Source organism: Malaclemys terrapin, chromosome 2 (genome assembly GCF_027887155.1).
Source record: "Malaclemys terrapin pileata isolate rMalTer1 chromosome 2, rMalTer1.hap1, whole genome shotgun sequence".
NCBI lineage: Eukaryota > Metazoa > Chordata > Testudines > Emydidae > Malaclemys > Malaclemys terrapin.
In genome coordinates this window covers 21,277,334-21,298,457 of record NC_071506.1, presented here as the reverse complement: position 1 = coordinate 21,298,457, position 21,124 = coordinate 21,277,334, and the positions used below count along the sequence as shown (strand labels likewise).

General features: G+C 43.5%; 1 protein-coding gene across 17 annotated transcripts in view; it reads right to left on the bottom strand.

Annotated features, from left to right (window-relative positions):
- MTSS1 (MTSS I-BAR domain containing 1) overlaps positions 1–21,124 on the bottom strand; it is a 172,676-nt gene that overhangs the window by 24,169 nt on the left and 127,383 nt on the right. For 8 of the 17 annotated variants that reach the window (XM_054017464.1, XM_054017454.1, XM_054017456.1 and 5 more), the window contains 4 exons: positions 19,747–19,831; positions 18,147–18,238; positions 15,834–15,908; positions 9,433–9,444 (listed from right to left, as the gene is read on the bottom strand). In XM_054017464.1, coding sequence (XP_053873439.1) covers positions 9,433–9,444; positions 15,834–15,908; positions 18,147–18,238; positions 19,747–19,831 — 264 coding nt within the window. Of the gene's footprint in view, positions 1–1,223; positions 3,022–9,432; positions 9,445–15,833; positions 15,909–18,146; positions 18,239–19,746; positions 19,832–21,124 lie in introns of those variants that run through there. The other 9 variants (XM_054017465.1, XM_054017466.1, XM_054017460.1 and 6 more) reach the window with 2 other exon arrangements.

Below are 21,124 nucleotides of genomic sequence, written 5' to 3'. Positions count from 1 at the left end.
CTCAGTTTCCCTTCGCCCTGGAGCCCCACAATAAGTCCACTGAGGCCTATGTTACATGCCAACACCCCTTCTTGGGGAGCAGCTTATTAACATACAATATGCTCAAACACAATCCCTTTTGTCCCGGTACCCTACTGGGTACATATAGCCCCTCCTTTCTGAAGGTCTTTCTATTTCGCAGCTTCAAATAAAGTCTCTTTCTTAGGTCCTCCACTGGGTACACTCCTCGTGTCTAAGGCCTGTCTATTTCCTGTCTAAGGTCTGGCTTCAATTTCCCCAGCTAACACAGTTTCTCAACTTTCTTGTCAACTGCTGAGAATGGGCCACATCCACCCTAACTGAACTGGCCTCGTTAGCACTGACCCCCCCACTTGGTAAGGTAATGCCAATCTTTTCATGGGCTGTATATTTATTCCTGCTTACCGTATTTTCCACTCCAGGCATCTGATGAAGTGGGTTCTAACCCACAAAAGCTTATGCGCAAATAAATGTGTTAGTCTCTAAGGTGCCACAAGGACTCCTTGTTGTTTTTACAGTTTCTCAGTGCTCTCCAGCTCCTACTTTCTCTCAATTCCCTTTGGAGTCCTCTGGGTTATCCAGGCCCCTTTCCTGAGGCCTCTGCTCTCTGGGTTCTCAGGCTGTACCTCAAGAAGACTTCCCCAACTGCTTCCCAAAGGAATCCTATCAGGAGCTCAGCCCCAGCTCAAATAGTTCCCCAGCTGCTCCTCTCTACCTCCAACTGCTCTGCCCTGCTGCTCCTGCCTCTCTCCCAGGAAGCTCTCCACCTCCCTCTTTTCATGTCCACTCCTCCCTGCCTTATAAAACCCAGGTACTTTCCTTTTTGATCAGCAACAGCCAGTTGGTCACATGTGCCTGTCTGCTGCCCAATTAACTGAAAGGAAAAAATCAGTCAAAGGTGCCATCCCTTTCACCCCATGACATGCATTTTTAATTGAGTTTGAATTTCCATCCAGATACAGCTTGGCACAAATCACAAATAAACTAATCATCATGTAGAAAATACAGTGAGTTATTCATATTTTCTAACATAATAAAAACGTACAAATTGAGACTGATCCATGTGCAGGCAGTATGTAATCCAGAGAGAAAATTGTGCATTATTGCACAGCGTGAAAAACTCTGATGTTTTCCCAGTGGGCAATGCATCTGCCTCGACTGAAGCAACACAGTGCTAGCATGGACCTAGGGCACATACCACATACCTGTCGAGGAGGTGGATTCTAATCCCGTGAACCACACAGGAGCCATGCTTGGAGACAGAGAACCGCTAGGTTGGGATGAAGCACATGACTCACACCCTGGGAGAGATGAGGAACGGTCAGAAGCTTGAGCGCCAGTTGGACACACAGGTGAAGCAGGTTAGGATATCAAGCTTGCCTTGGCCAGGTCAGTACTACGAGGATAACTCTGGCCTTGTCCTGCCTGATTTTGTTAATCACTCTTACAATTAGTGGTGTTGGAGGGAATGCATAGAACAGGCCCACTGTCCAAGGAAGGAGAAAGGTGTCTCCCAAAGAGAGGTGATCTAGGGCCTCCTCTTGAGGAAAGTAAGGGGCACTTTCTGTTGCTGAGTGTGGTGAATAGATTCACTTGTGGAAGTCACAAACTCTGAAATATCCCATGAAGGGTTTGAGAGTCCAACTCCCATTTATAATCCTGGGAGAAGCACCTGCTGAGTACCAAGTCATTCAGTACCCAGGAGCAGTGGGGATTCTGGCTCATCTAACACTGACAAGTTCCTGGAGTAATGGAATTTCTGCAGTACCAAGTGGGTCATACTTACATAGCAGTTGACTTTGGTGGTACTGTTGGTTTGGAACATCTAGGTGCCGGCACCGAAGGTGTGTGCTTTGATTTTGTTGGTACCAAGAGAGTGGAGTGGGAAGGCCCCATTAGTAAGTAAAATATATACTGCCGATCTGGAGGTGCATGGTACTGGGGCCCTGCCAGTGCCATGTTTCTCTAAAGTGCTCTAAGATCTCCCTGCTCTGCCGGTACTGGAGGTACCATGGAGACAAAAGATTCTTCTGAGTCAAAAGGTCGAGGTATACAACACCACAGACCTACCAGGAGAGTTGCACTTCTTGGGAGCTGGCTCCTTGTGGTGGGAGGCTGAGCTCCTCTTCTTCAAGGCCTTCCCTGAGTCCTCCAAAATCTTCCCCTTCTTAGGCGAGACCTTAGCTGAAGTTAAAGGGGCACGGGATCTTTCTGGAGACAGATATATTTGGGAAGAGGGGGTGTCTCCTGATCTGATTCGGAAGCGGGTCGAAGAGAGCGCTTCCATCAGCAATTTCAGTTTGGTCTCCCGATTCTTCCGAGCTCTAGATTTTAGTCAGGCAGAGTTACTCTTCTGGGAGCTATGGGACTCTCCCATTCAACAGATATACAGAGTGGCTGTCACTGATCAGGATAGCCTCCCCACAAGAGAGGCAACATTTGAAATCTGGTGTGCAAGGCATGCCCAGCCAGGCCAAATAAGCTCCCCAGAAAAAGTAGGGGAGGGAAAAAAAGGAAGGGGGGGGGAAGAGGAAAAACAAACTCCTCACAATAATCTAACTAATTCTATATTAACAGCAACTAACAGTAACTAGAAACACTAAACTAACTAAACAACAACTACAGAAAACACTGAGGCACACCTGAGGCAGACACGCTAAAGCCCCGTCTCAGGTCAAGGCGGTAGAGAAGGAACTGAGGTCAGTTCACCCACGTAGCCCTATGTATGCTCAGAGAGTGGAATGAAGTTGTATAGAGCACACGAGGGGTAAACGACCACTGCTAACAGAAAATCTCTGATCAAGAGCTTGAGAGGCACATGTGCACCTGAAGTGGAGCACCCATAGCGCCACTACTCGAAAAAGCAGTGGCAGTTGCCAACTGCAGCACTCCCAGGCCTTACCAGTGCGGGAATCGGGTCTGAACCCCAGGCGAAATGGCACACAGTGCTACCTCTAGGCTGCACTCCTGATACACTGCGGTACATGTTTTGAAAAACTCGGAGGTTATAACATTAGACTGCAGATCACCAGGCACATCCCATCTATTGCCTTCAATAACCGGACTCCACTGTGTTACTCATGTGAAGGAGCTGTCAGCTCCGGCTGCTGTCAGAGATAAGAGGTGGCCAACTGTGCACATGCATCTGCATTGGCACTGAATTAACTTCAATCGACTGAGGCTTTCCCCTCTAAATTACCAGGGAAACCTCAACAGATTATTGCCTCCATGACCATTGAAAGTATTTTTCCTCATGGACACATGATGCACCGCAATCAACAGGGAACATTAACAATGGATTAATCTCTTTATCATAGACAAGGCCTTAGGCTAACTATTCATAGAATAAAATTATTAAATTATAGAAAAAATTTCCAGAGAAGCTTCATCATTTAATACCGGATTATACATGGCAGTGAAAAATGTATTATGGGGGACACTCCTGCCCCAGCTAGGTATTGGATTGCATGACCGGACAGAATAGAAATTAAGAGACAGACAGAAAGGTCTGATTTGGAGTTCTCCTAATCAACAATGAGAGTGAAGATCATCAACATGGTAGTTCTCCAGAACACTAAGGTGCACGCTCAGAAAGGGACCAATCACTTGCTCGATTACCCCGAGGAAAGATTTCTTAAGGCAAAAGGCTTCTTATTGTCCATTCGCTTTTCTCTCAATCTTTATTTTTGCTAACAGGGAGCAGAGGTACTGGGTGAATGGTTGTGGCCTGACTCCACTCTGCTGGTAGCAAAAGCAGAAGCTTCAGGCAGTTGTGGGACTAAGAGGTCGACACAGCAGGTACACGTCTAATGAACTGTACAGAGAGCTCACCACAGCTGCTGGGTTGTTTCTCATCGATATTAACAAGAATCCATGGTTACGCATAGTATAGTCTTAATATGCTACTTTCAGAGCAGCTGTTTCAGTCATGCATGATCAGTAGCATGGCATGCAAGAGCTTTCAAGGGCCAACATGCATTAAAACCACAGGTTTCACAGTAGTCTGTGAGAGCTGCAGCTGGATGTGCTCGTGAGCCTGAATCCTAAATAATCATCTATTAAAACAAAAGTTTAATGAAAGGAACATGCTAAAAACTAATAATTCTAATTTCCAACTTGTTTTCATGACTGAGGTTTGTGGTACAACTTAAATAAAAGGTAGCTTCAATTGCAGAACTGAGGGAATTCTGCACCAAAAAATTAAAAATTCTGTGCACAATATTTTAAAATTCTGCAACATTCTGCAAATTTTATCTGTCAATAAATAAATGTGGAGGCTCCAGCATAGCAGTGGGGATCACAGGGCACTGGGTGCATGGAGACGGGAGATCACTCTGCAGCTCCAAACCCCCTCGGGACAGACTCGGCAGTGAGGCTGCACCCAACCCTGACACAGTGCAAGGGCGGGGCCTGCCCTAGGAACATCCCAGGGCCCTGCCCCTTTGCACCAGGTGAGCCAGGTATGGACAGGCTCAGCCCGGCAGGATCTAAGTATAGAGGGGCTAAGTGTGGGGGGATCAGGTCTGGGGTTAGAGGATTCTGTGTGGGGCAACCTGGGTCTGGGTGGCTCAGTGGGGGCATCTGGATGCACAGAGGCTCACTGCAGGGTTCCGGGCGCAGGGACAATGGGACTCTGCAGTGGGGGGCCAGGTGAAGGCGGTTGGGGCTCAGCAGGGATGCTCTGGTTGTGGGGGACTCGGTGGGGGGGATCTGGGTGCTGCGGGAGTGGGGTTTGATGAGGTGGCTGTCTGGGTGCAGCTGGTTGGGGCTCAGTGGGATGGGGGTCTGGGTGCAGGGGGCTTGAAGGAGTGTCCAGGTGCAAGGGGGTGGGCTCTTTGGGGTGGGGGTTTGATGGGCCTGCTTAACAGAAGAGCCCCAGCTGCTGAAGGGACGCCGCATGCCAGGCACCTGATTCCCCCTCACCCCGATTCCTCTATCTTCTTCTCTTCCCCCTTCCTGTCTCCACTGTCCTCTGCCCCATCCCCCTCACCTAAACTCCCATATTTCCTTGCCCTATCCCACCCCTGTTCCTTCCCCACTGTCTCTTCCCACCACCCCATCCCCCTTCTCTCATTTCCCTCCCTCACCCACCTTACCCTGCCACACCACAGGCACTCACTGTGGTACACAAACCAGGTACTAGGACCCAGGAGGCAGTGTGCTTCAGAGTCAGAGAGCAGAGCACCAGTCTCCTTCAGCCAGGCAGCTTTGTGCTCACAGAAACAGGTGGGGCAGTGGTACATGACCCTGCGTGCCCCCCCACCTCGCCTCAGCTTGGGGGGAGGCAAAGTCCCCCCTAAAGGACACCCATGGGCATACCCAGTCCCTTCCCTCACGCGACATCCCTTTGCTTCCCCATCATTTTCTGTGGGGATGCAAAGAAATCTACAAGAGGGACATGAATTCTGAGCATGTGCAGTGGAGCAGAATTCCCCCAGGAGTATAAAGTGCACCCACTATTTAGGTTTGGACACTAAAGGTATTGTTAGTGTAGACAAGATAGATACCACCATATATGTTGGTCCAATTAAAACTACTTTTCTTTCATTGCACACTTTTTGGGCTCACAGATTGCTTCCCCACTCCTTCCAGGTGTCTGCATTGAATTATTAATTTGGACTCTACACAAAATGACACAATTTACACTACACATTTACAAGCTGAGTACATAAACAATAACATCAAAAAACAATTGCTGTAGCCACTCACCCCCTAGTCTTCTCCTATGGCAACTGTGTGCACTTTGACCTTCCAATATAATTAACTACTGTAAATACTGCACAGTGAATCAACAAACAAACAACTATGGTGTAGTCCACAAACAAAAGAACCACACAACTGTTTTCAGACTGGTGGGAAGAAACTATACAATAGTATCTGCAACTTGTCAGAATAGCCTGTTAAAAAATGGTTTCTGTTGGATTAATCCGACTATCTTCAAAAGAGGAAAAAAGCAAATGTGTTATATTGGCCTGCAAATAACCTTCTCCAAAATCTCTAAGGAATGCCTGAGGTACCTGATAGAACAGAATCCTTCGAAGCCCAGTAATTAGAAGCCCAACCCCATTCCTGCAAACATCAAGAAAAAACGGTTACCTATCTATAACCGTTGTTTTTTGAGAGGCGATGCAGATGTGTATTCTACTTATGTGTGCGTGCGCCCAGGGTACCGCAGCTGGAGAACTTTGCCTAGCAGTATCCGTAGGAGCAGTGCTCATGTCCTGCAGCCCTTCCCCCTCCTCTGGCCACATAAGGGTGGTCAGCGGACTGCAGGATTGCCTTCCCATAGTTTACATCTGATCTGGATGCAGCAGGATGGCATAGTGGCATATAGAAGTAGGCACAGAGGACCAAGTGGCAACCCTGCAAATGTCCAATATAGGAATGTCACTTAGAAAGGCATTCAATGTTGCGTGGGTGCTTGTGGAATGAGCTCGCAGCACCCTTTGAGAAGGCGTAATCTGGGCTACTTTGTAGGCTGTCATGATACAGGAAGTTATTCACCCGGAGATCATCTCTGAAGAGACCGATTGACCCTTCATTCAGTCTGCATATGAAACAGACAAACGAGATGGGGAATGCAGAGGTTTGGTCCTCTCTAGATAAAAAGCTAAAAATTTCTTGACATCCAATGTGTGAAGACATTGTTCCTCTGGTGTTGAATGCGGCTTAGGAAAGAATACTGGTAAATATATTGCTTGATTTAAGTGAAACTGGGTAATCACTTTGGATAAAAACTTAGAGTGCGGCCACAGGGTTATTTTGTCTTTAGAAAACTGCGCATAAGGGGTCTCCGCCATCAGAACCTACAACTCACCCAACCTCCTTGCAGATGTTAATGCCATAAAGAAAGCAGTTTTTGACACAAACGGGAGAAAAGAAGAAGTGGCCAGAGGCTCGAATGGAGGCCCCACAAGAGCTGCTGAGATAGTATTAAGGTCTCAAAAAGGAATCGGCTCTAAGTGGCAGGTGGAGACGAGCGACTCCTTTCAAGAACCTCACTGACATGGGGTTTGAAAACACCAATCTTCCATCGATGGGCAGATGAAATGCCAAAATCGCTCCCATGTGCACTCTCAATGAACTAAGCACAAGACCAGAAGACTGAAGGTGTAACAGGTACTCCAAGATATCCTAGATACAAGCCAGCTTCAGATTAACTCCCTGGGCTAGCGACCATATCGAGAACCACTTCCACTTGACCAAAGAGGTGGCTCAGTGGAGGGCTTCCTACTATTGAGTAAGACTTGCTGGACAGCCACCAAACATTGTTCCTCCTCCTCTTCATGTAACCATGCAACATCCATGTTGAGACATGCAGGAAGTTGAGTGTGGGATGCAAAACCTGACCATGGTGCTGAATAAGGAGGTCAGAATGAAGAACAAGACCAACACCGTCTTGACTACCCTGGAGCAATGAGAATGAGCTTGACACAGTCCAATTTCAGCTTGAGAATGACCTACAGGATGACTGGAATTGGAGGAAAGGCATACAGGAGTGCTGATTTGCAGCTCAGGCGAAAAGCATTGGTCAAGGAGCCTGGACTGAGACCCCCCCAAGAGCAAAACAGCCGGAGAACAGGCAGATTGTTGGGATGCTCCGAAGAGCAAAAGTAGACTGCAGGGCACTGGGGTTCAGAGACCATTTATGATTAAAGGAGAAATTCCTGCTGGAGCGATCCACCAGGTGATTCTAGATTCCAGTAAGCCATCGCCCACGGGGGGTAATGTTTTTCCCAGTGCAAAACTGTCAGAGCCTGATCACCTCCTGACACGCCACGCTGGAGTTTGCTTCCTCCTGTCTGTTCATGTCATACACTGTACTGGCATTGTTGGTAAGAATGTGCAATGCCAAGTCCCTGATGTGATCTCGAAGGGCCTGATAGTCATTGTAGATGGCACAAAGCTCCAGGAAATAGATATGCAGAGAAGCTTCCTGTTCTGACTATAGGCCTTGAACTTTCAGCTTCCCCTCCTCACGTTCCCCAACCTATTAAGAAAGCATCGATGACAATCGTCCTGGTCGGTGGGGAGTGAGTGAAAGGAAAGCCCTGGAACACATTGCCCTGAACCATCCACCATTGTAAGGAGTCTAGGATCGGTGGAGGAAGTCGGACCAGTCTGCCCAAGGGATGACGGCTCAGATGATAGACCAACTTCAGCCACATCTGGAAAGGACACAGGTGCAGCCTGGCATACTGATCTACCTGCGTGCATGCAGACATATGGCCTAGCAACCTCAGAGGTACTCAGGCTGTGGTTGAGGATTGAGACTGCAGCTCTAGACATAGGTGGTGAATCACTGAGAATTGCTTGGTTGGCAGAAAAGCTCTCTAACTCATCATCTATCGGGGCCCCACTGAGCATAATTCTTTGAGTTGGAACCAATGTTGACTTCCACTGTTTAGGATGAGACCTAGGAGGCATGGTATGATTTATGTGATGTGGACAGGACAGAGGATTTCCTCTCTGGACTTGACCCTCAGTAAACAGTTGTCCAAATACAGGAAGACATGAATACCCCTCTTACACCGTCTTCCACTTGTGTTCCCCTTGTTATACACAGCTTATTGCTACTGCTGACTTCGGAAACTAATTCCAAATCCAACTCCCACTGAAATCAAAGGGAGTCTTTTTAGTGACTACAAGACGACGTTGGATCAGTCCCTAATGCTGCAAAAATTTTTAGTTGTCCCTATAGGGCCAGCTCTAAGTAATACAAACTTATGGATTTAGATAAGCCCAGGAAAAATGCAAAGTACAATTTCAAAAAGGAAAAAAATACTGAAAGACTCTAAGCAAGACAACCATTTTCAATTTCCAATATCACGGTTGAAGATAACCCTCTGATTCAATAGATTTAAGACTTAGTCAAGCAGCAAAAAAGAAGAATCCAATTTCCACCCCTTTGAAAGATCAATATAATTTGTTATTAATCAATCATAAAAGTGCATGCAATGTGTTTAAAAGGGATTCAGATAACAGGTTTACAAAAAACACAACACGAAGGATTTTACGCTCTAGACTTTAAAAATTACACTGGCAATAAGAAAAAATAATTATTTGGGCATCACCCTAATGACAGATTGTGTGTTTAATGTAAATTCTCTCACAAGCATGGCATGATTTAACCAGTGCATATTAATCCCTTTCTAAAATAAACCTACAATTTAGCTACTACAAAAGAGATTTTTTTTCCCCTTTTACAGTGTTCCAACTAGATGCAAAGAAAAAGAAAATTAAAAGAATGGTTGTGGAGTTTCAAGATCATTGAGAATAGGTAGTATTTTGATTTTATTATTTTAATTAGGAATTAAAGTCTAGGCAGCTAGTGGAGACTAGACAACCATGAAGAGGCCACAGAAAGGACTACAACCAACCAGCCACCAGGAATACAGCACGGCACAGACTTACCCAGAGCCTCAGCTGGCGGGAAGGTGCACATGATGAGAAATTGCAGGATGCAAAATTGATACAAAAAGGAAAATAAAAAAGAAGTCAAACTGGTATTCCAGCATTCCTAGTGTTTATACATCAATATCAGCTCCAGGATAAGAGAGTGGGTCACTTCAGATTACACTTCTTTCACTTCTTCATGTGCTGGTATCAAGGAAAAACTGCTAGCGTTGATTTACAACAGCTCATCAATAAACAAACCTTCCATTACATGCCCAGCAGTTATATTTTAAAGGGAGTTTAACTTTAACCCCACTTAGTAATTTTTAAAATCAACATTGTTTAACTTACAGCAAGAACACAGTAGCTGATCCTTAAAGAAATGCTCTGATTCATTAAGTTAATAAACAAGAATGAAGTAAATGTCCTTTTGTCTAACTTTCCCTGTCCCTCTATTTAAAGCAACAGTGCTACATATAACAGTAGTTCAAGTCCTTGCAATGCTGACATACTGCACTGATTGCTGCAGCATGCTCCAGGATACTTTCTGCTGCAGTTTTATAAGCTAAAGGTTGATGCAGTAAAAAATAATGCCAAAAGGCTGCTACTGCGAAGGGGAAACAATCCCTCTGCAAGTTGGGATTTTAAACATGATAAAAGGAAGGAGTATCAAAACAAGATTTCTGGTCAATGATTTCCCTAACTCCTTTATTTTCATTTTGTCCCCAGCAGAGCTTACATGATAGAGGTGTGAGAAATAACATGTTCCTAGGTGTCTTGTTTACACTACAATTTTCTCCTAAAGTTTCTAAAAGTTGTTACCTCCAGTTTAGCAATAACCACTGTTCGAAGCCTGGTTGTACTGCAGTCAGCTCTATCTACATTCCCACTGCTGGAGCCATAGGCGCCGACTCTGTGGGTGCTCCGGGGCTGGAGCACCCACAGGGAAAAATTAGCGGGTGCTTAGCACCAACCATCAGCCAAACTCCCCCCACCTCTTCCTCCTCCCCCAAGCACATCGTGTTACTGCTCCTCCACCTACCTCCCAGCACTACCTGCCCAGCCGCCGCCAAACAGCTGTTTGGTGGCGCTCTGGACTTTCCAGCAGGGAGGGGGAGGAGCGGGGATGCGGCATGCTCAGGGGAGGAGGCGGAGAAGAGATGGGGCAGGGGCCGGGACTTGGGGGAAGGGGTGGAATGGGGGCGGGGTGAGAACAGGGCAGGGGCGGGGAAGGGACAGGGCGGGGTCGAGCACCCATTGGGCAAAGGGGAAATCAGTGCCTATGGCTGGAGCTGCATGCACTGTGGTAGCACATGTGCTTACTTTAAGGGGGAAAATCCTAGTGTAGACACATTCTAAAACTGGACCTGATCAGAGGTCCTTTACCTGCACGCAACTCCAGTGAGAGTTGACGAGAGCTTTCTGTACTAAGGACTGCAAAATTGAGCTAAGAGATTTTAAACAAAATGCTAATCTATTTAAGTATTTATATGGCTGCCATCACTATAATATTGGCATGCAATTATTTATTTTCTCCCTCAGAAAAGGTGCCAGGTACACAATCATCCTTAATATTCTACAGCTGTGATAAAAATTCAGAAATTAAAATGTCAGAATCAGCTGACAAAAGGAATCCTAAAAATGGGAGTATTTTATCTTGTCTAACAAAAAAAAAAAGAAAATTTAAAGAGCTTCTAAAGCTACCTAATAAAAAGCAAATCTCATTACACACACACACACACACACACACACACACACACACACACAAATTCTGAAGAGCAAGTTCTCAAGAACTGCTGAGTAACTCAAAAGTACCGAGAATCGGTATCTAAAGTAAATACATTAGATTTGCTTTACCATTAGCCCTACATGTCATGAACTTAGAGACTGGCTACTGATGGGATGAGAAATGTGCCCATTCAGATATATTAAGTGCAAGTAGTGCTCTAAAGGGACTTTATTGCGTAGTTTAGATCCAAAATGCAGGTTTTGTATAAGTTTTATAAAATTTATTGGGAGGGGGGAGAAGGGATTTTTGACTATTAATTGCTTCCGCTCCCCAAAAAGATTTATCTATCTGAAAATGCTTCAGATTTAATCATTTTTCCTTGCAGTGTTTGCAGCCCTTGGACTAACACAATGCTCCACAAAGACCCTGAAAGCAAAACCTACCAAACACAAATTAAGCAATAGTGAAATCTGAGTAGTCTAGCTAGATGTAATTAGATTTTATATTTTTTTCAATTATAACCTATGAGGTTATTCATGATTTTAGTTATTTTTTTTTAAATATGATTTTTAGTTAAAATGTGCCTAACAAAGTTAACTCACCCCTGCCTACCCCTCTCTACCCCCCCCCCCCCGAAATGTTTACACCTACAAAAATGGCTACGACAATTTATGCCAGCTGGGGGCCTGGTCCCAATTCATCACAACACTTGAAGTATACACCTCATTTTAAGCACATGCTTACATGCTTTACTGACTCAGTTCCTATGCACATGGAGTACACAAAAGTGGGAAGGACTGATTTTTTTGGTGCCAAAGAGATCAATGTGAAAAAGGAGAGCAATTTAAAGATGGAACATGTAATTACATCCATTGGAAACAAACAAAAATAAATGAAAAATGTAGATCAATTAAAACATATGCTTTTCCTATAGTCTTAATAAGTTTGTCATAAAGCAGCCACAAGAAACGACTGCAATGTACAAAAACAAAAAGATTCCCAAGAAAGTTGTAAAATCTCCATTTCCCTTTCCATAAAAGTCCTACCATTTTGCCATATACCTTTTTGCAAACTCGGAAAAAGCAATCCTAAAATCATTCATTTAGTTTAGCGTTCTAGTGCTTCCCATTCATCTTAAAAGGAAACACATTTATCCCAATTAACACCACTGATTCCATAGGTATAATTTCTAATTACTGATCTCAAGAAAGTCCAAAGTTGAGTTTCCACATAGTCACATGGGATTGGAATATAGTCTACACAAAACAAAAAAAGATGGCCAAAATACATTTAACCCTCTTTGAATTCTAAGTGACGGGGATGAAGGATGCATTGTGTTGAGGCGGAAGATTATACTCAAATCTCTGGATCCAATGCTACCCATATAGTTTGTATCCAAAGCCAAGAGGGGTCTACTTTCCAGTTCAGTTGTGGCAGAAATCTTGCTATGCAAAGCTAGCAAAATGCTGGCACCAAATCTTACCTTAAATTTAATCTAGATCCAGATCTCAGCACTGCCCCATTGACCCATCTTGGATCATAAGGTTTATTAAAATATATTTGAGGAGTGGAAAGTGAAAGATTATCTTATTTGTTGTTTTATAGTTCTCAAAAGTGTGCTAGGAACATCACAGAAAACAAAAGGGATAAATTCCTGCTTGGAAAGGGCTCGATTTTAATGAGGGATGTAACAGACAAATGAGTTTATGACTAACAGGAAGTGGGAGGGGGGAAGAAACAGGTGATAGACACACTGGTATGAGTACATGGATACTCATTTGAAACTTACATGTGTCATGTCGTCAAAATTTTTGGATTTGAAAGTTAATATACTTACTTGTTAATTCCCCGGCCCTCTAGAGATTGTGGTTCAAATCCTGCTTCTATCTAGAATGGAATTAGCTTAGTGTTGTCAATGTAGTCCCTGGTAGAAGCTTTGACAATTACCAAGCCCTACTTCAGTTTGTCACTACTAGAAGTTTCTGCTTATAAGACACTGCAGATTGATAGCAAGAATAATGCAGTCAGGACTGAGGCATATTAAGCAGATATTTAGAAGGAAGCATAAAACAGTTTTGCCTTCATGATGCCTGCTTTTAGCTAGACACAGATTTTATTTTAAGGACAATGTCTTGATGCTTCAAGTCTGGGGATCAGAAAGCAGGGGATAGGGAGAAGAGAAAGCACCTGACACTTATTTTCTTCTACACTTCATTGTTTTTTCAAATGTTAGAGGAAGTAGCTACTCTCCTCTCCATTGTGTGTGTGATCCACTGGGCTGACAGATTCAGGAATTCATTTTTTTCACATCTACATAAGCTTTAGTTTGTAGCTAGGTAGCTGTGTATCCATACTCAAGGTAGAGAGAGAGAGAGAGAAGGCACAAAGGTTTCCTAAGAAACATGATGGACCCTGATTTCATTGTGTATTGGATTGTCTATTTGGCTGGCTTCCTTTGCTCTTCTAATTTCCAACCTCCCTTGCTGCTCCCTTTGCCATTAATTTTGTCCTCAATTCCTACCTTAAAGAAACTTTGGATCCAAGTGATTCTTCAAGACAGAGACGACTCAGGGAGCTGAAGTGTCCCAAGAATGCATTGCACACCAGCATGGGCGATTTAGTAAGGAGTCTGACAGCATATCCCAAGGTGTCAACATTTAGAAAGGGTGACTGGATTTTTAAACCAGTACCTATTCACAGTATTACCACCATGGAATCTGTGTCACGATGGAGACATTAACGCAAATGGCCTTTTACTTTTCCCCTTTTAATCCTTTCACAAAATAAAATAAAAGACACCACATTGAGCTGATCTTCTCTTAGCCAGCTCTGGTTCCTTTAAAAAAATAAATAAATAAATAAAGGCAACACGCTCCACTGCACACCCTCCTGTACATGGAGACAGGATAAGAGAACACACACATTAGTCACCTTGCTTAATGCATTTCTGGAAGATTCTCAGATACTATGGTGATGAGCCTGGTATAAGAAACTAGATAGGACAGCACTGAACATATCTCCATGCTCCAGCAGAGAAGGCATTAAGTGTTCCTTCTCTCCAGGGAATCTCTGTACCACTGAGTGTGCCGGCTGGCCTGGGAGAGAGCAAGGGATAACTCGCTAGGGGATAACCTCTGAGACAAAACTCATGTAAAGATGGTTCCACGGTCCCACTCCGGACACGTTCTCTGTAACTCTCCATCTGAAGGATGCCATGCACTGCAGGGTTGCTCATGGTATCCAATGAAGAAGAAAGGGGGACTGCAGGTGGTTGGGAGGGGAATAGCATACACTAGTTCGATAAAATTAAGACTGAAATCAGCCAATTTTTCATACAAGGAGTAAACAAAGCTAAGAACCTAAACCGAGGTTATGATTTGATATTGGATTCTTCCCCAGAAGAACGCCTGATACCGGCAAAGACTGCTGGCCCCACTGTGCTAATCCCCTATTTTGCAGTCTTCTGCTATTTTTTTTCCCTTCCCCTCCATTCTTCCTTTAAATAGATAGAAAAGCTTCAAGAGCAATTTATTTACTATGAAATAATTTAGTCACATGATCATCCATTAGAATACTTGTTCATAAACTCTGCTAACTCAGTGGTCAGAAAGGGAAGTTAGGGATGCCTTGGATAAAACATGAATTCATCTGAATCTCTGAGATGTAGAAAGTTAAGGAAACTCCACATCCCACCACTCACTTGGCTTGGCTCTACACTTCCAGGTTTCAGCCAGCATGGGAAGCCTAAGTTCCAACAGGGGACCTGTCCAAAGCGTATTTCCGACCCAGCTGATATCAGAGAGCACAGGACCAGGAAGTAAGGAGAGCCTGGTCCTGCAAGGTTTCCAGTCCAGTTTTGCAAGTGTACGGAGGCGGTAGTAAGAATCTGAAACTTACGGGCTGGTGAGGTTTGGGCATCACTCAGCAGAGCTCGGAACCTCACTTTGCAGTGTTACCACCATAGCTCTCTGACTTCAAGAAGGTGCGAATTTAAAATAAAGCACTGACAAGTCACCAAGGGGGAACAAACCACAGTGAAAACCCACAGATTCTGCTACTAAACATTATATCACTGGATGAGAGAAAGAGCTTGGGAATTTTGTTGGGGAGGAGGAGGAGGAGGAAACTATTGTACTGCCTCTCTTTACCTCATCTTCTGGCTTTTTACTATTGCTAAGTGCACTCTCTGACAGCGACCTATACCAGCTTCCTACAGCTGTCATTTTATGAATCTTGTAACAAACAATGGGAAGTTTAGGAGATTATAGGTTGTAAAAGATGGGGGTGGAAAAGGGGGAACAGCATAATTTCCTGCTATAACTACTACAGAGCATTTGCATAATGGCTTTTTATACTATTCCAAAGCTTCCAGGAAATTTTGCATGTATAACACAGCACAAGTCATACAACATTATCAGTTTCTTAACATGAAAAAAAAACCCACAAAAATATTCCATTTTAAAAACTCTCTCTGCTGATCAATTTTGTATATAGAGATTTTTCACACTCTTAAGGCATTTTAAAACAGACAGTAGCGTTTATGCTTTTTACTAGAACACCATGACAGGTACACATTAGGTGTGACACTATATGGAATGATGGTTTCCACAGAACATCCTATCGCTAGGCAATTTTTGCCAATGAATCCTTCACAAAAGTATCTCAATGATAAAAGTATGGAGAAAGTTACCTTTCTTTGCTTTCTTCTGCAGTTTCAGCGTGTCTGACGACTTCTTTTTTATCTCTTGGCGGGCTTTTTTGTACTCTAAAAAACACAGTCTGTATATCAACACACTTGATACTTGGTTCAGTCTTTGGTTTTACAAAAAAGACTATGTTTTAAGACACTATAAATGTTCCCTAGACTAGAAATTTTAGCACAGCACATAGGGATATTCACTTTTAATCAGAGCAGCTTAAAAATCAGATTGACATTTTGTAGTGTCTGTCGCTTTGGTTTTGGGCGAAACAGTGCTCACAGGGTACACCTACACACACAGCACTGAATCTGAGAGCTTGTGCGGTGGAGCTAATAATCACAGTGGAGACGTTCGGGCTTGGGCTGGCTCCTGGGCTTTCAGACACTTCCCCCTGGCAGAGTCTCAGAGCCCAGGCTCTAGCCTGAGCCCAAATGTCTACACTGGAATTTTATAGCCCGACTGTCTGCACCCCGTCAGCCTGAGTCCGCTAACGCGAGCCAACCGCTCCTGTGTCATGCAGTGTACCGCAGTGTACACGTACCCCCAAGGGCCTTTTTTTCCAAATAAACTAGGTCTTTACAGAAATATCAGTGAACACAACACAAAATGAGAGAACTAGCTTGATTCATGACTTATCCACTAATAGCAATGGAACACAGGAGGATTTTGACAGGCCTCTCAGAACATGTGTGTTCAAAAATTAGTATCCACTAACTGTAAAATAGAGAACACTATATTTACTATCCCCTTTGAACGTCATGGAAGGGATGTCACATCTAGAGCGAGGCAAAACTTTTTGGCTGAAACTCTTTTTGCAAAAAAAAAAAAAAAATGTAAAAGAAAATGCAGATTCTGGTTGACCGACACATTTCATGAATGTGTGTCCATTTCGGAAAATTGTTTTGGTCCCAGGTATGCAATCTCTCATCTGTTTTAACAGCAATACCACCTTGCTCTTATATACTATTTTCCATCAGTAGATCTCAAAGGGGTTTATAGTGGAGGTCGGTATCATAATCCCAATTTTACAGATGGAAAAACTGAGGCATAGAAAAGGAAGTGACTTGCCCAACATCACCTAGCAGGACAGTGGCATGGCCAACAATTGAACCCAGGTCTCCTGCGCCCCATTCCAGTGCTCTATCCACTTGGCTGCACTGAGCCCCACCCTCCACTCTTCAGAGAGCCCCACATTTAGGAGCCTAGCTGATCCCTCCTGCCCACTGCTTCTCTCTGCTTAAATCTCCCCCAGGCACCTCTGTAGTTGCAAGGGTGAAGGATAGGATGGAAATTCTTTCAGAGACTGTTGATGCTTCTATTAGGCCACAACATCAACTGGGTGCTAAGAGGCACTTCCTCCCACAGGGACCACTGTGCAGCCTCCACAGGAGTCTCAACTGCTCAGTCCAACAAGCCCGGGTCGCTGCACAGCCATGCAGGAGACCCTGATCTGAATGTTTAGAGCATTATTAGATCAGCAAGCATGATTTTGCTTTGTTCATGCAGACCCAAGGACTTGAATTTTAAAGGCTAACAGCAAAACAAACAAGTTCAAACGGCTGTGTCAGAGGTCAACCGCCCCCAATGCAACGCCTCGTATGTCTGAAATTGTTTCCTGGCAACAGCCATGGCTCCAGCTGTGTGCAACTATCCCTCTCTCCCCACACTGTGCATTCTACGCGAGAGATCACCCCACCACGAACAGCATTGCCACTCTCGCTCTGCCGAGTGGGAAGTTGGCTTCTCCTGCCCTCTAACAGATGGTTTTCCAAGTTCTCTTTGAATATTTCTCTCTTATATCCTACAGGATATAAACCAAAAAAACCCTGAATGCTTTACAAGACTACACGATATCTGGAGGGCGGTCTGGCTGAGACTTGCCTTAACCTTACAGGTAGTCTGCAAATCCCAGGGCTGTCGAGTGGTGGGTGCCATACCCCCAGCAGAGTGCATGACAAGACATCACGCAGCAAGAGATTGCTGAGAAAAACACCATGCCAGACTTAAATTTACAAGAGAAGAGTCACCTAGGTTTAGTAATATGCTGAAAACAGTTCATTACAGAGTTAATTTAGACCCTTCAGCACCTAGCTTCAAAATTAAGCCTGTAAAGCTTGAAGAATTAGCTAACTATATTTGCTAAGTAGTTTTTTCAAAAACTAATGAGGAAAATTAGTATAGATCTTAAGCAGGTGTAATATGGTTTCTCCAATACCCTGTAAAAGGGGAAGTGCCGTGTTAGGAAGAAATCTTGTATTACAACCTTGTCCTATTATACTACAGTGTTCTTCCTCTATAACTACCTTTTGCATGGTCTTTATCCAGTTGATTGGCCACTTTCTTCCACTCTTCCATCTGTTCTTGAAGTGGGTTTATCAGACAGTCAATTAAAGCACTAATTTTGTTGAAAAAACACAAAGAGCAATCAAATCCTGCAGATGCCCTTATTTTTATATCCAGAGCCAAGGTCAATATTGGAGTATTTTACTCTGCTGCAACAGTTAATAGTGCCATGGAATGCAAATATCTAAACTTGAAAGTGTGTAAGTGCCTGCTATAGAATCAGGTGGTTAAATAGTTGTTACAACGTGACCCAAATTTCTCTGGTTGGATGAAAGCCAAAGATGAGACACTCAAAAAACACACATAACAGGACAACAAGAATTAGTCTGTAGAAGTTCAGGGGCAGTGTGGAATAGAATATAAACCAGAAGAGTGACCTGAAACAGGGACAATGTAAACAATTAGATTTTTCATTTGTCACATGCTTGCAGAAGTCCGTGTTTGCAGAATGCTCTAGATTGATGTCCTGAAGACTAATGGCTTCTATTTATCCAAAAAGATTGTACAAATATGTAATGCACACGCAGAGCACAAACAGCAGCAGTGTAAGCTTCTATATTCTGCCCCATCCATGTGCCCCAATCCTCATCAGTGGGGACCACGGTGCTGGGGTAATTCAGTTTCTATGCCTACTAAATTCCTGGCATCTCTGCTGAGAATGCTAAATAGGAGTTTCAATTGTGGTTGTGGATTCTGTGATATAGCATTGGGAACTGTCCATTAGGGAACTGGATTGAGACCAAACTCATTTAAAATAAGCTACTGACCAGCCAATTTTTGGTCACAGCTGACATGAACTGAATTCAAACCAGTAATTGAGAGATGACAGGACTACCCCCTTTTACCAATCTTCAGTCCCTCAAATTTACCCCATTTAAAAAAATGTATCTAGGGCAAAGAAATGGCAGGTCACAGTTTCCTCTTACCACTGGCAGAGTATACATTTGACTTCTATGATAAAAGGTGTTGAAGTAAGCATATTGGCAGCTTTCTTCCTCGCACACAACAAGATTGTGTTATCCTCCCCCACCTCACTATTTTTACGTTCTGTAGAAATCTACTGAAATGGGGTGCAGTGGAGGAGTTCTTCAGTTCATGTCAGTTTGCTCCCAAACTTTCTTGGCTGCAAGTTATTCAGATTCCCACGCAGTTGAGAAAACGGGGTGAAGTACTTGCTTTTACTTTAACTCAGTGACAACACAGAAATTCTAAGCCCGGTCCCCAACACCATGAATTGACTGCTCACTGCTGAGCTACACTAACTTTGATGATAGGAATTTCCAGCATTTAAAGCAGCTTGAGCTGGCAAGTCCAATTCTCAGAATGAGCAGCTAAATCCCTGTTACTCTCTATTTCTATGAAGTCCAATTTGTTGGGGGAGAGAAAAGAAAGCCTGTTCTTCCTGACTTTAAGTCAGAGGTCAGCTGGAAGCCAACACTGGTAAACAGCTTAACGTGCTCCTGAATAAAAGGGGCTGTGTAACAATTACGTTTTGACTGTAGTCCAGTAGCCAGTGAAGAGTGATTCCCAAGCTTTGGGCCACGCTGTGTAACTGCTCACCTTGAAAACTGCCTGAGTTTGGACTCTATACTTCTGTGTCTCATGCACATTCTCGTCAGGGCAGACCCAATTTCTCTGGTACCACCTGAAAACGAAATACAAAAGAGTTAAGGGACAGGGATCTCTCAGATGTGAAACTCTCACTGTGATGTAGAGGGAAGCTGAATTAAATATCACATTGTAAAATTAAGTCCCTAGTGTACTATTAACACAGCAGAACTACTAAACAATATTTGACATTTAGGAAAAGAGATTTATTGCTGATCACCAGAAGCCCAGAACTGGATTAACAAGAGGACAATAGTTTTCTCTCTAGAGGCCTTAGCGTGCCAAGAATGTGTAGAGGATCAACATACTCTCAACATTTTACTTGGAAGGGATCCAAAAGGAGCACAAGAGCTGGGAGATCAGAACTGGGTGTGTAGGAGGAAGACACAGGGTAAAGAGAGGAGAGAGAGAGTTGGGAGCAGTAACAAACACTGATCAGGCCAGTGTCTAGAGAGAGACAGTAATCCAAAGTCTTGAAACAACATATCCAGGACTTTTGACTAATTTCCGTTCGCCAGATTCTTCACAGCCAATATTGCAAACATTTTGGTATTTAAAACACCCATTTCAGCACAGATTACGCTCTCTCTTCCCAAACCCAATCCTGTATATAGAACACAGATCGGTAGTAGTCATAGACCATGCATCTATCACTTCACAATATTGCCAGAAGATGGCACTGTTTATGTGCGCTACACTCCCAGTCACTCATTTCAGTGCCTCCAAATGATAACGTCTCGACAGCAAATGATTAATTTTTAGGACTTTTTCTCCCCAAAGTATATTTTCTTTTAAAGCGAGCATTTGCCCGCTCTATAATTTAATTAAACAATCATCTCGGCCTTTTCTATATTCAGTTAGCTTTTGTTTTGTTAGCCATATGGTTCTAGCTATATGTAAGCCAACCTGAAGCATCTCAGCAAACTTCTACACAAAGTCCTAACTAATTTGTTAAAAATATTCACCAGGGTTGTGTGAAACACCCATAACAGTTTTAAAACCTCAAAATGTAAAGTTTTTCATTTTGATTGTGATACTGATCTGAATTTGCAATATACTTTGAAATTTTGTGAGTTTTCCTAAAAACGAGACTGTTTAAGCAGAAAGTATTTATTTTCAAGTGAAAAGCTCAATATGGTCAATATTTCAATTTTTACATTTAAAAAAAATTGCCAAATGTCACGTTTTGATGTTAAAATTGTCACAAATAGCAAAATTTGGGCCCACCAAATGACCCAGAATGAAATTGCAAATATTTTGTACAAAATGCTGTGGGTTTTTATTTTTTGGCTCTTATTATGGCAGAAGCCTTTTATTTACCCTTTTGAAC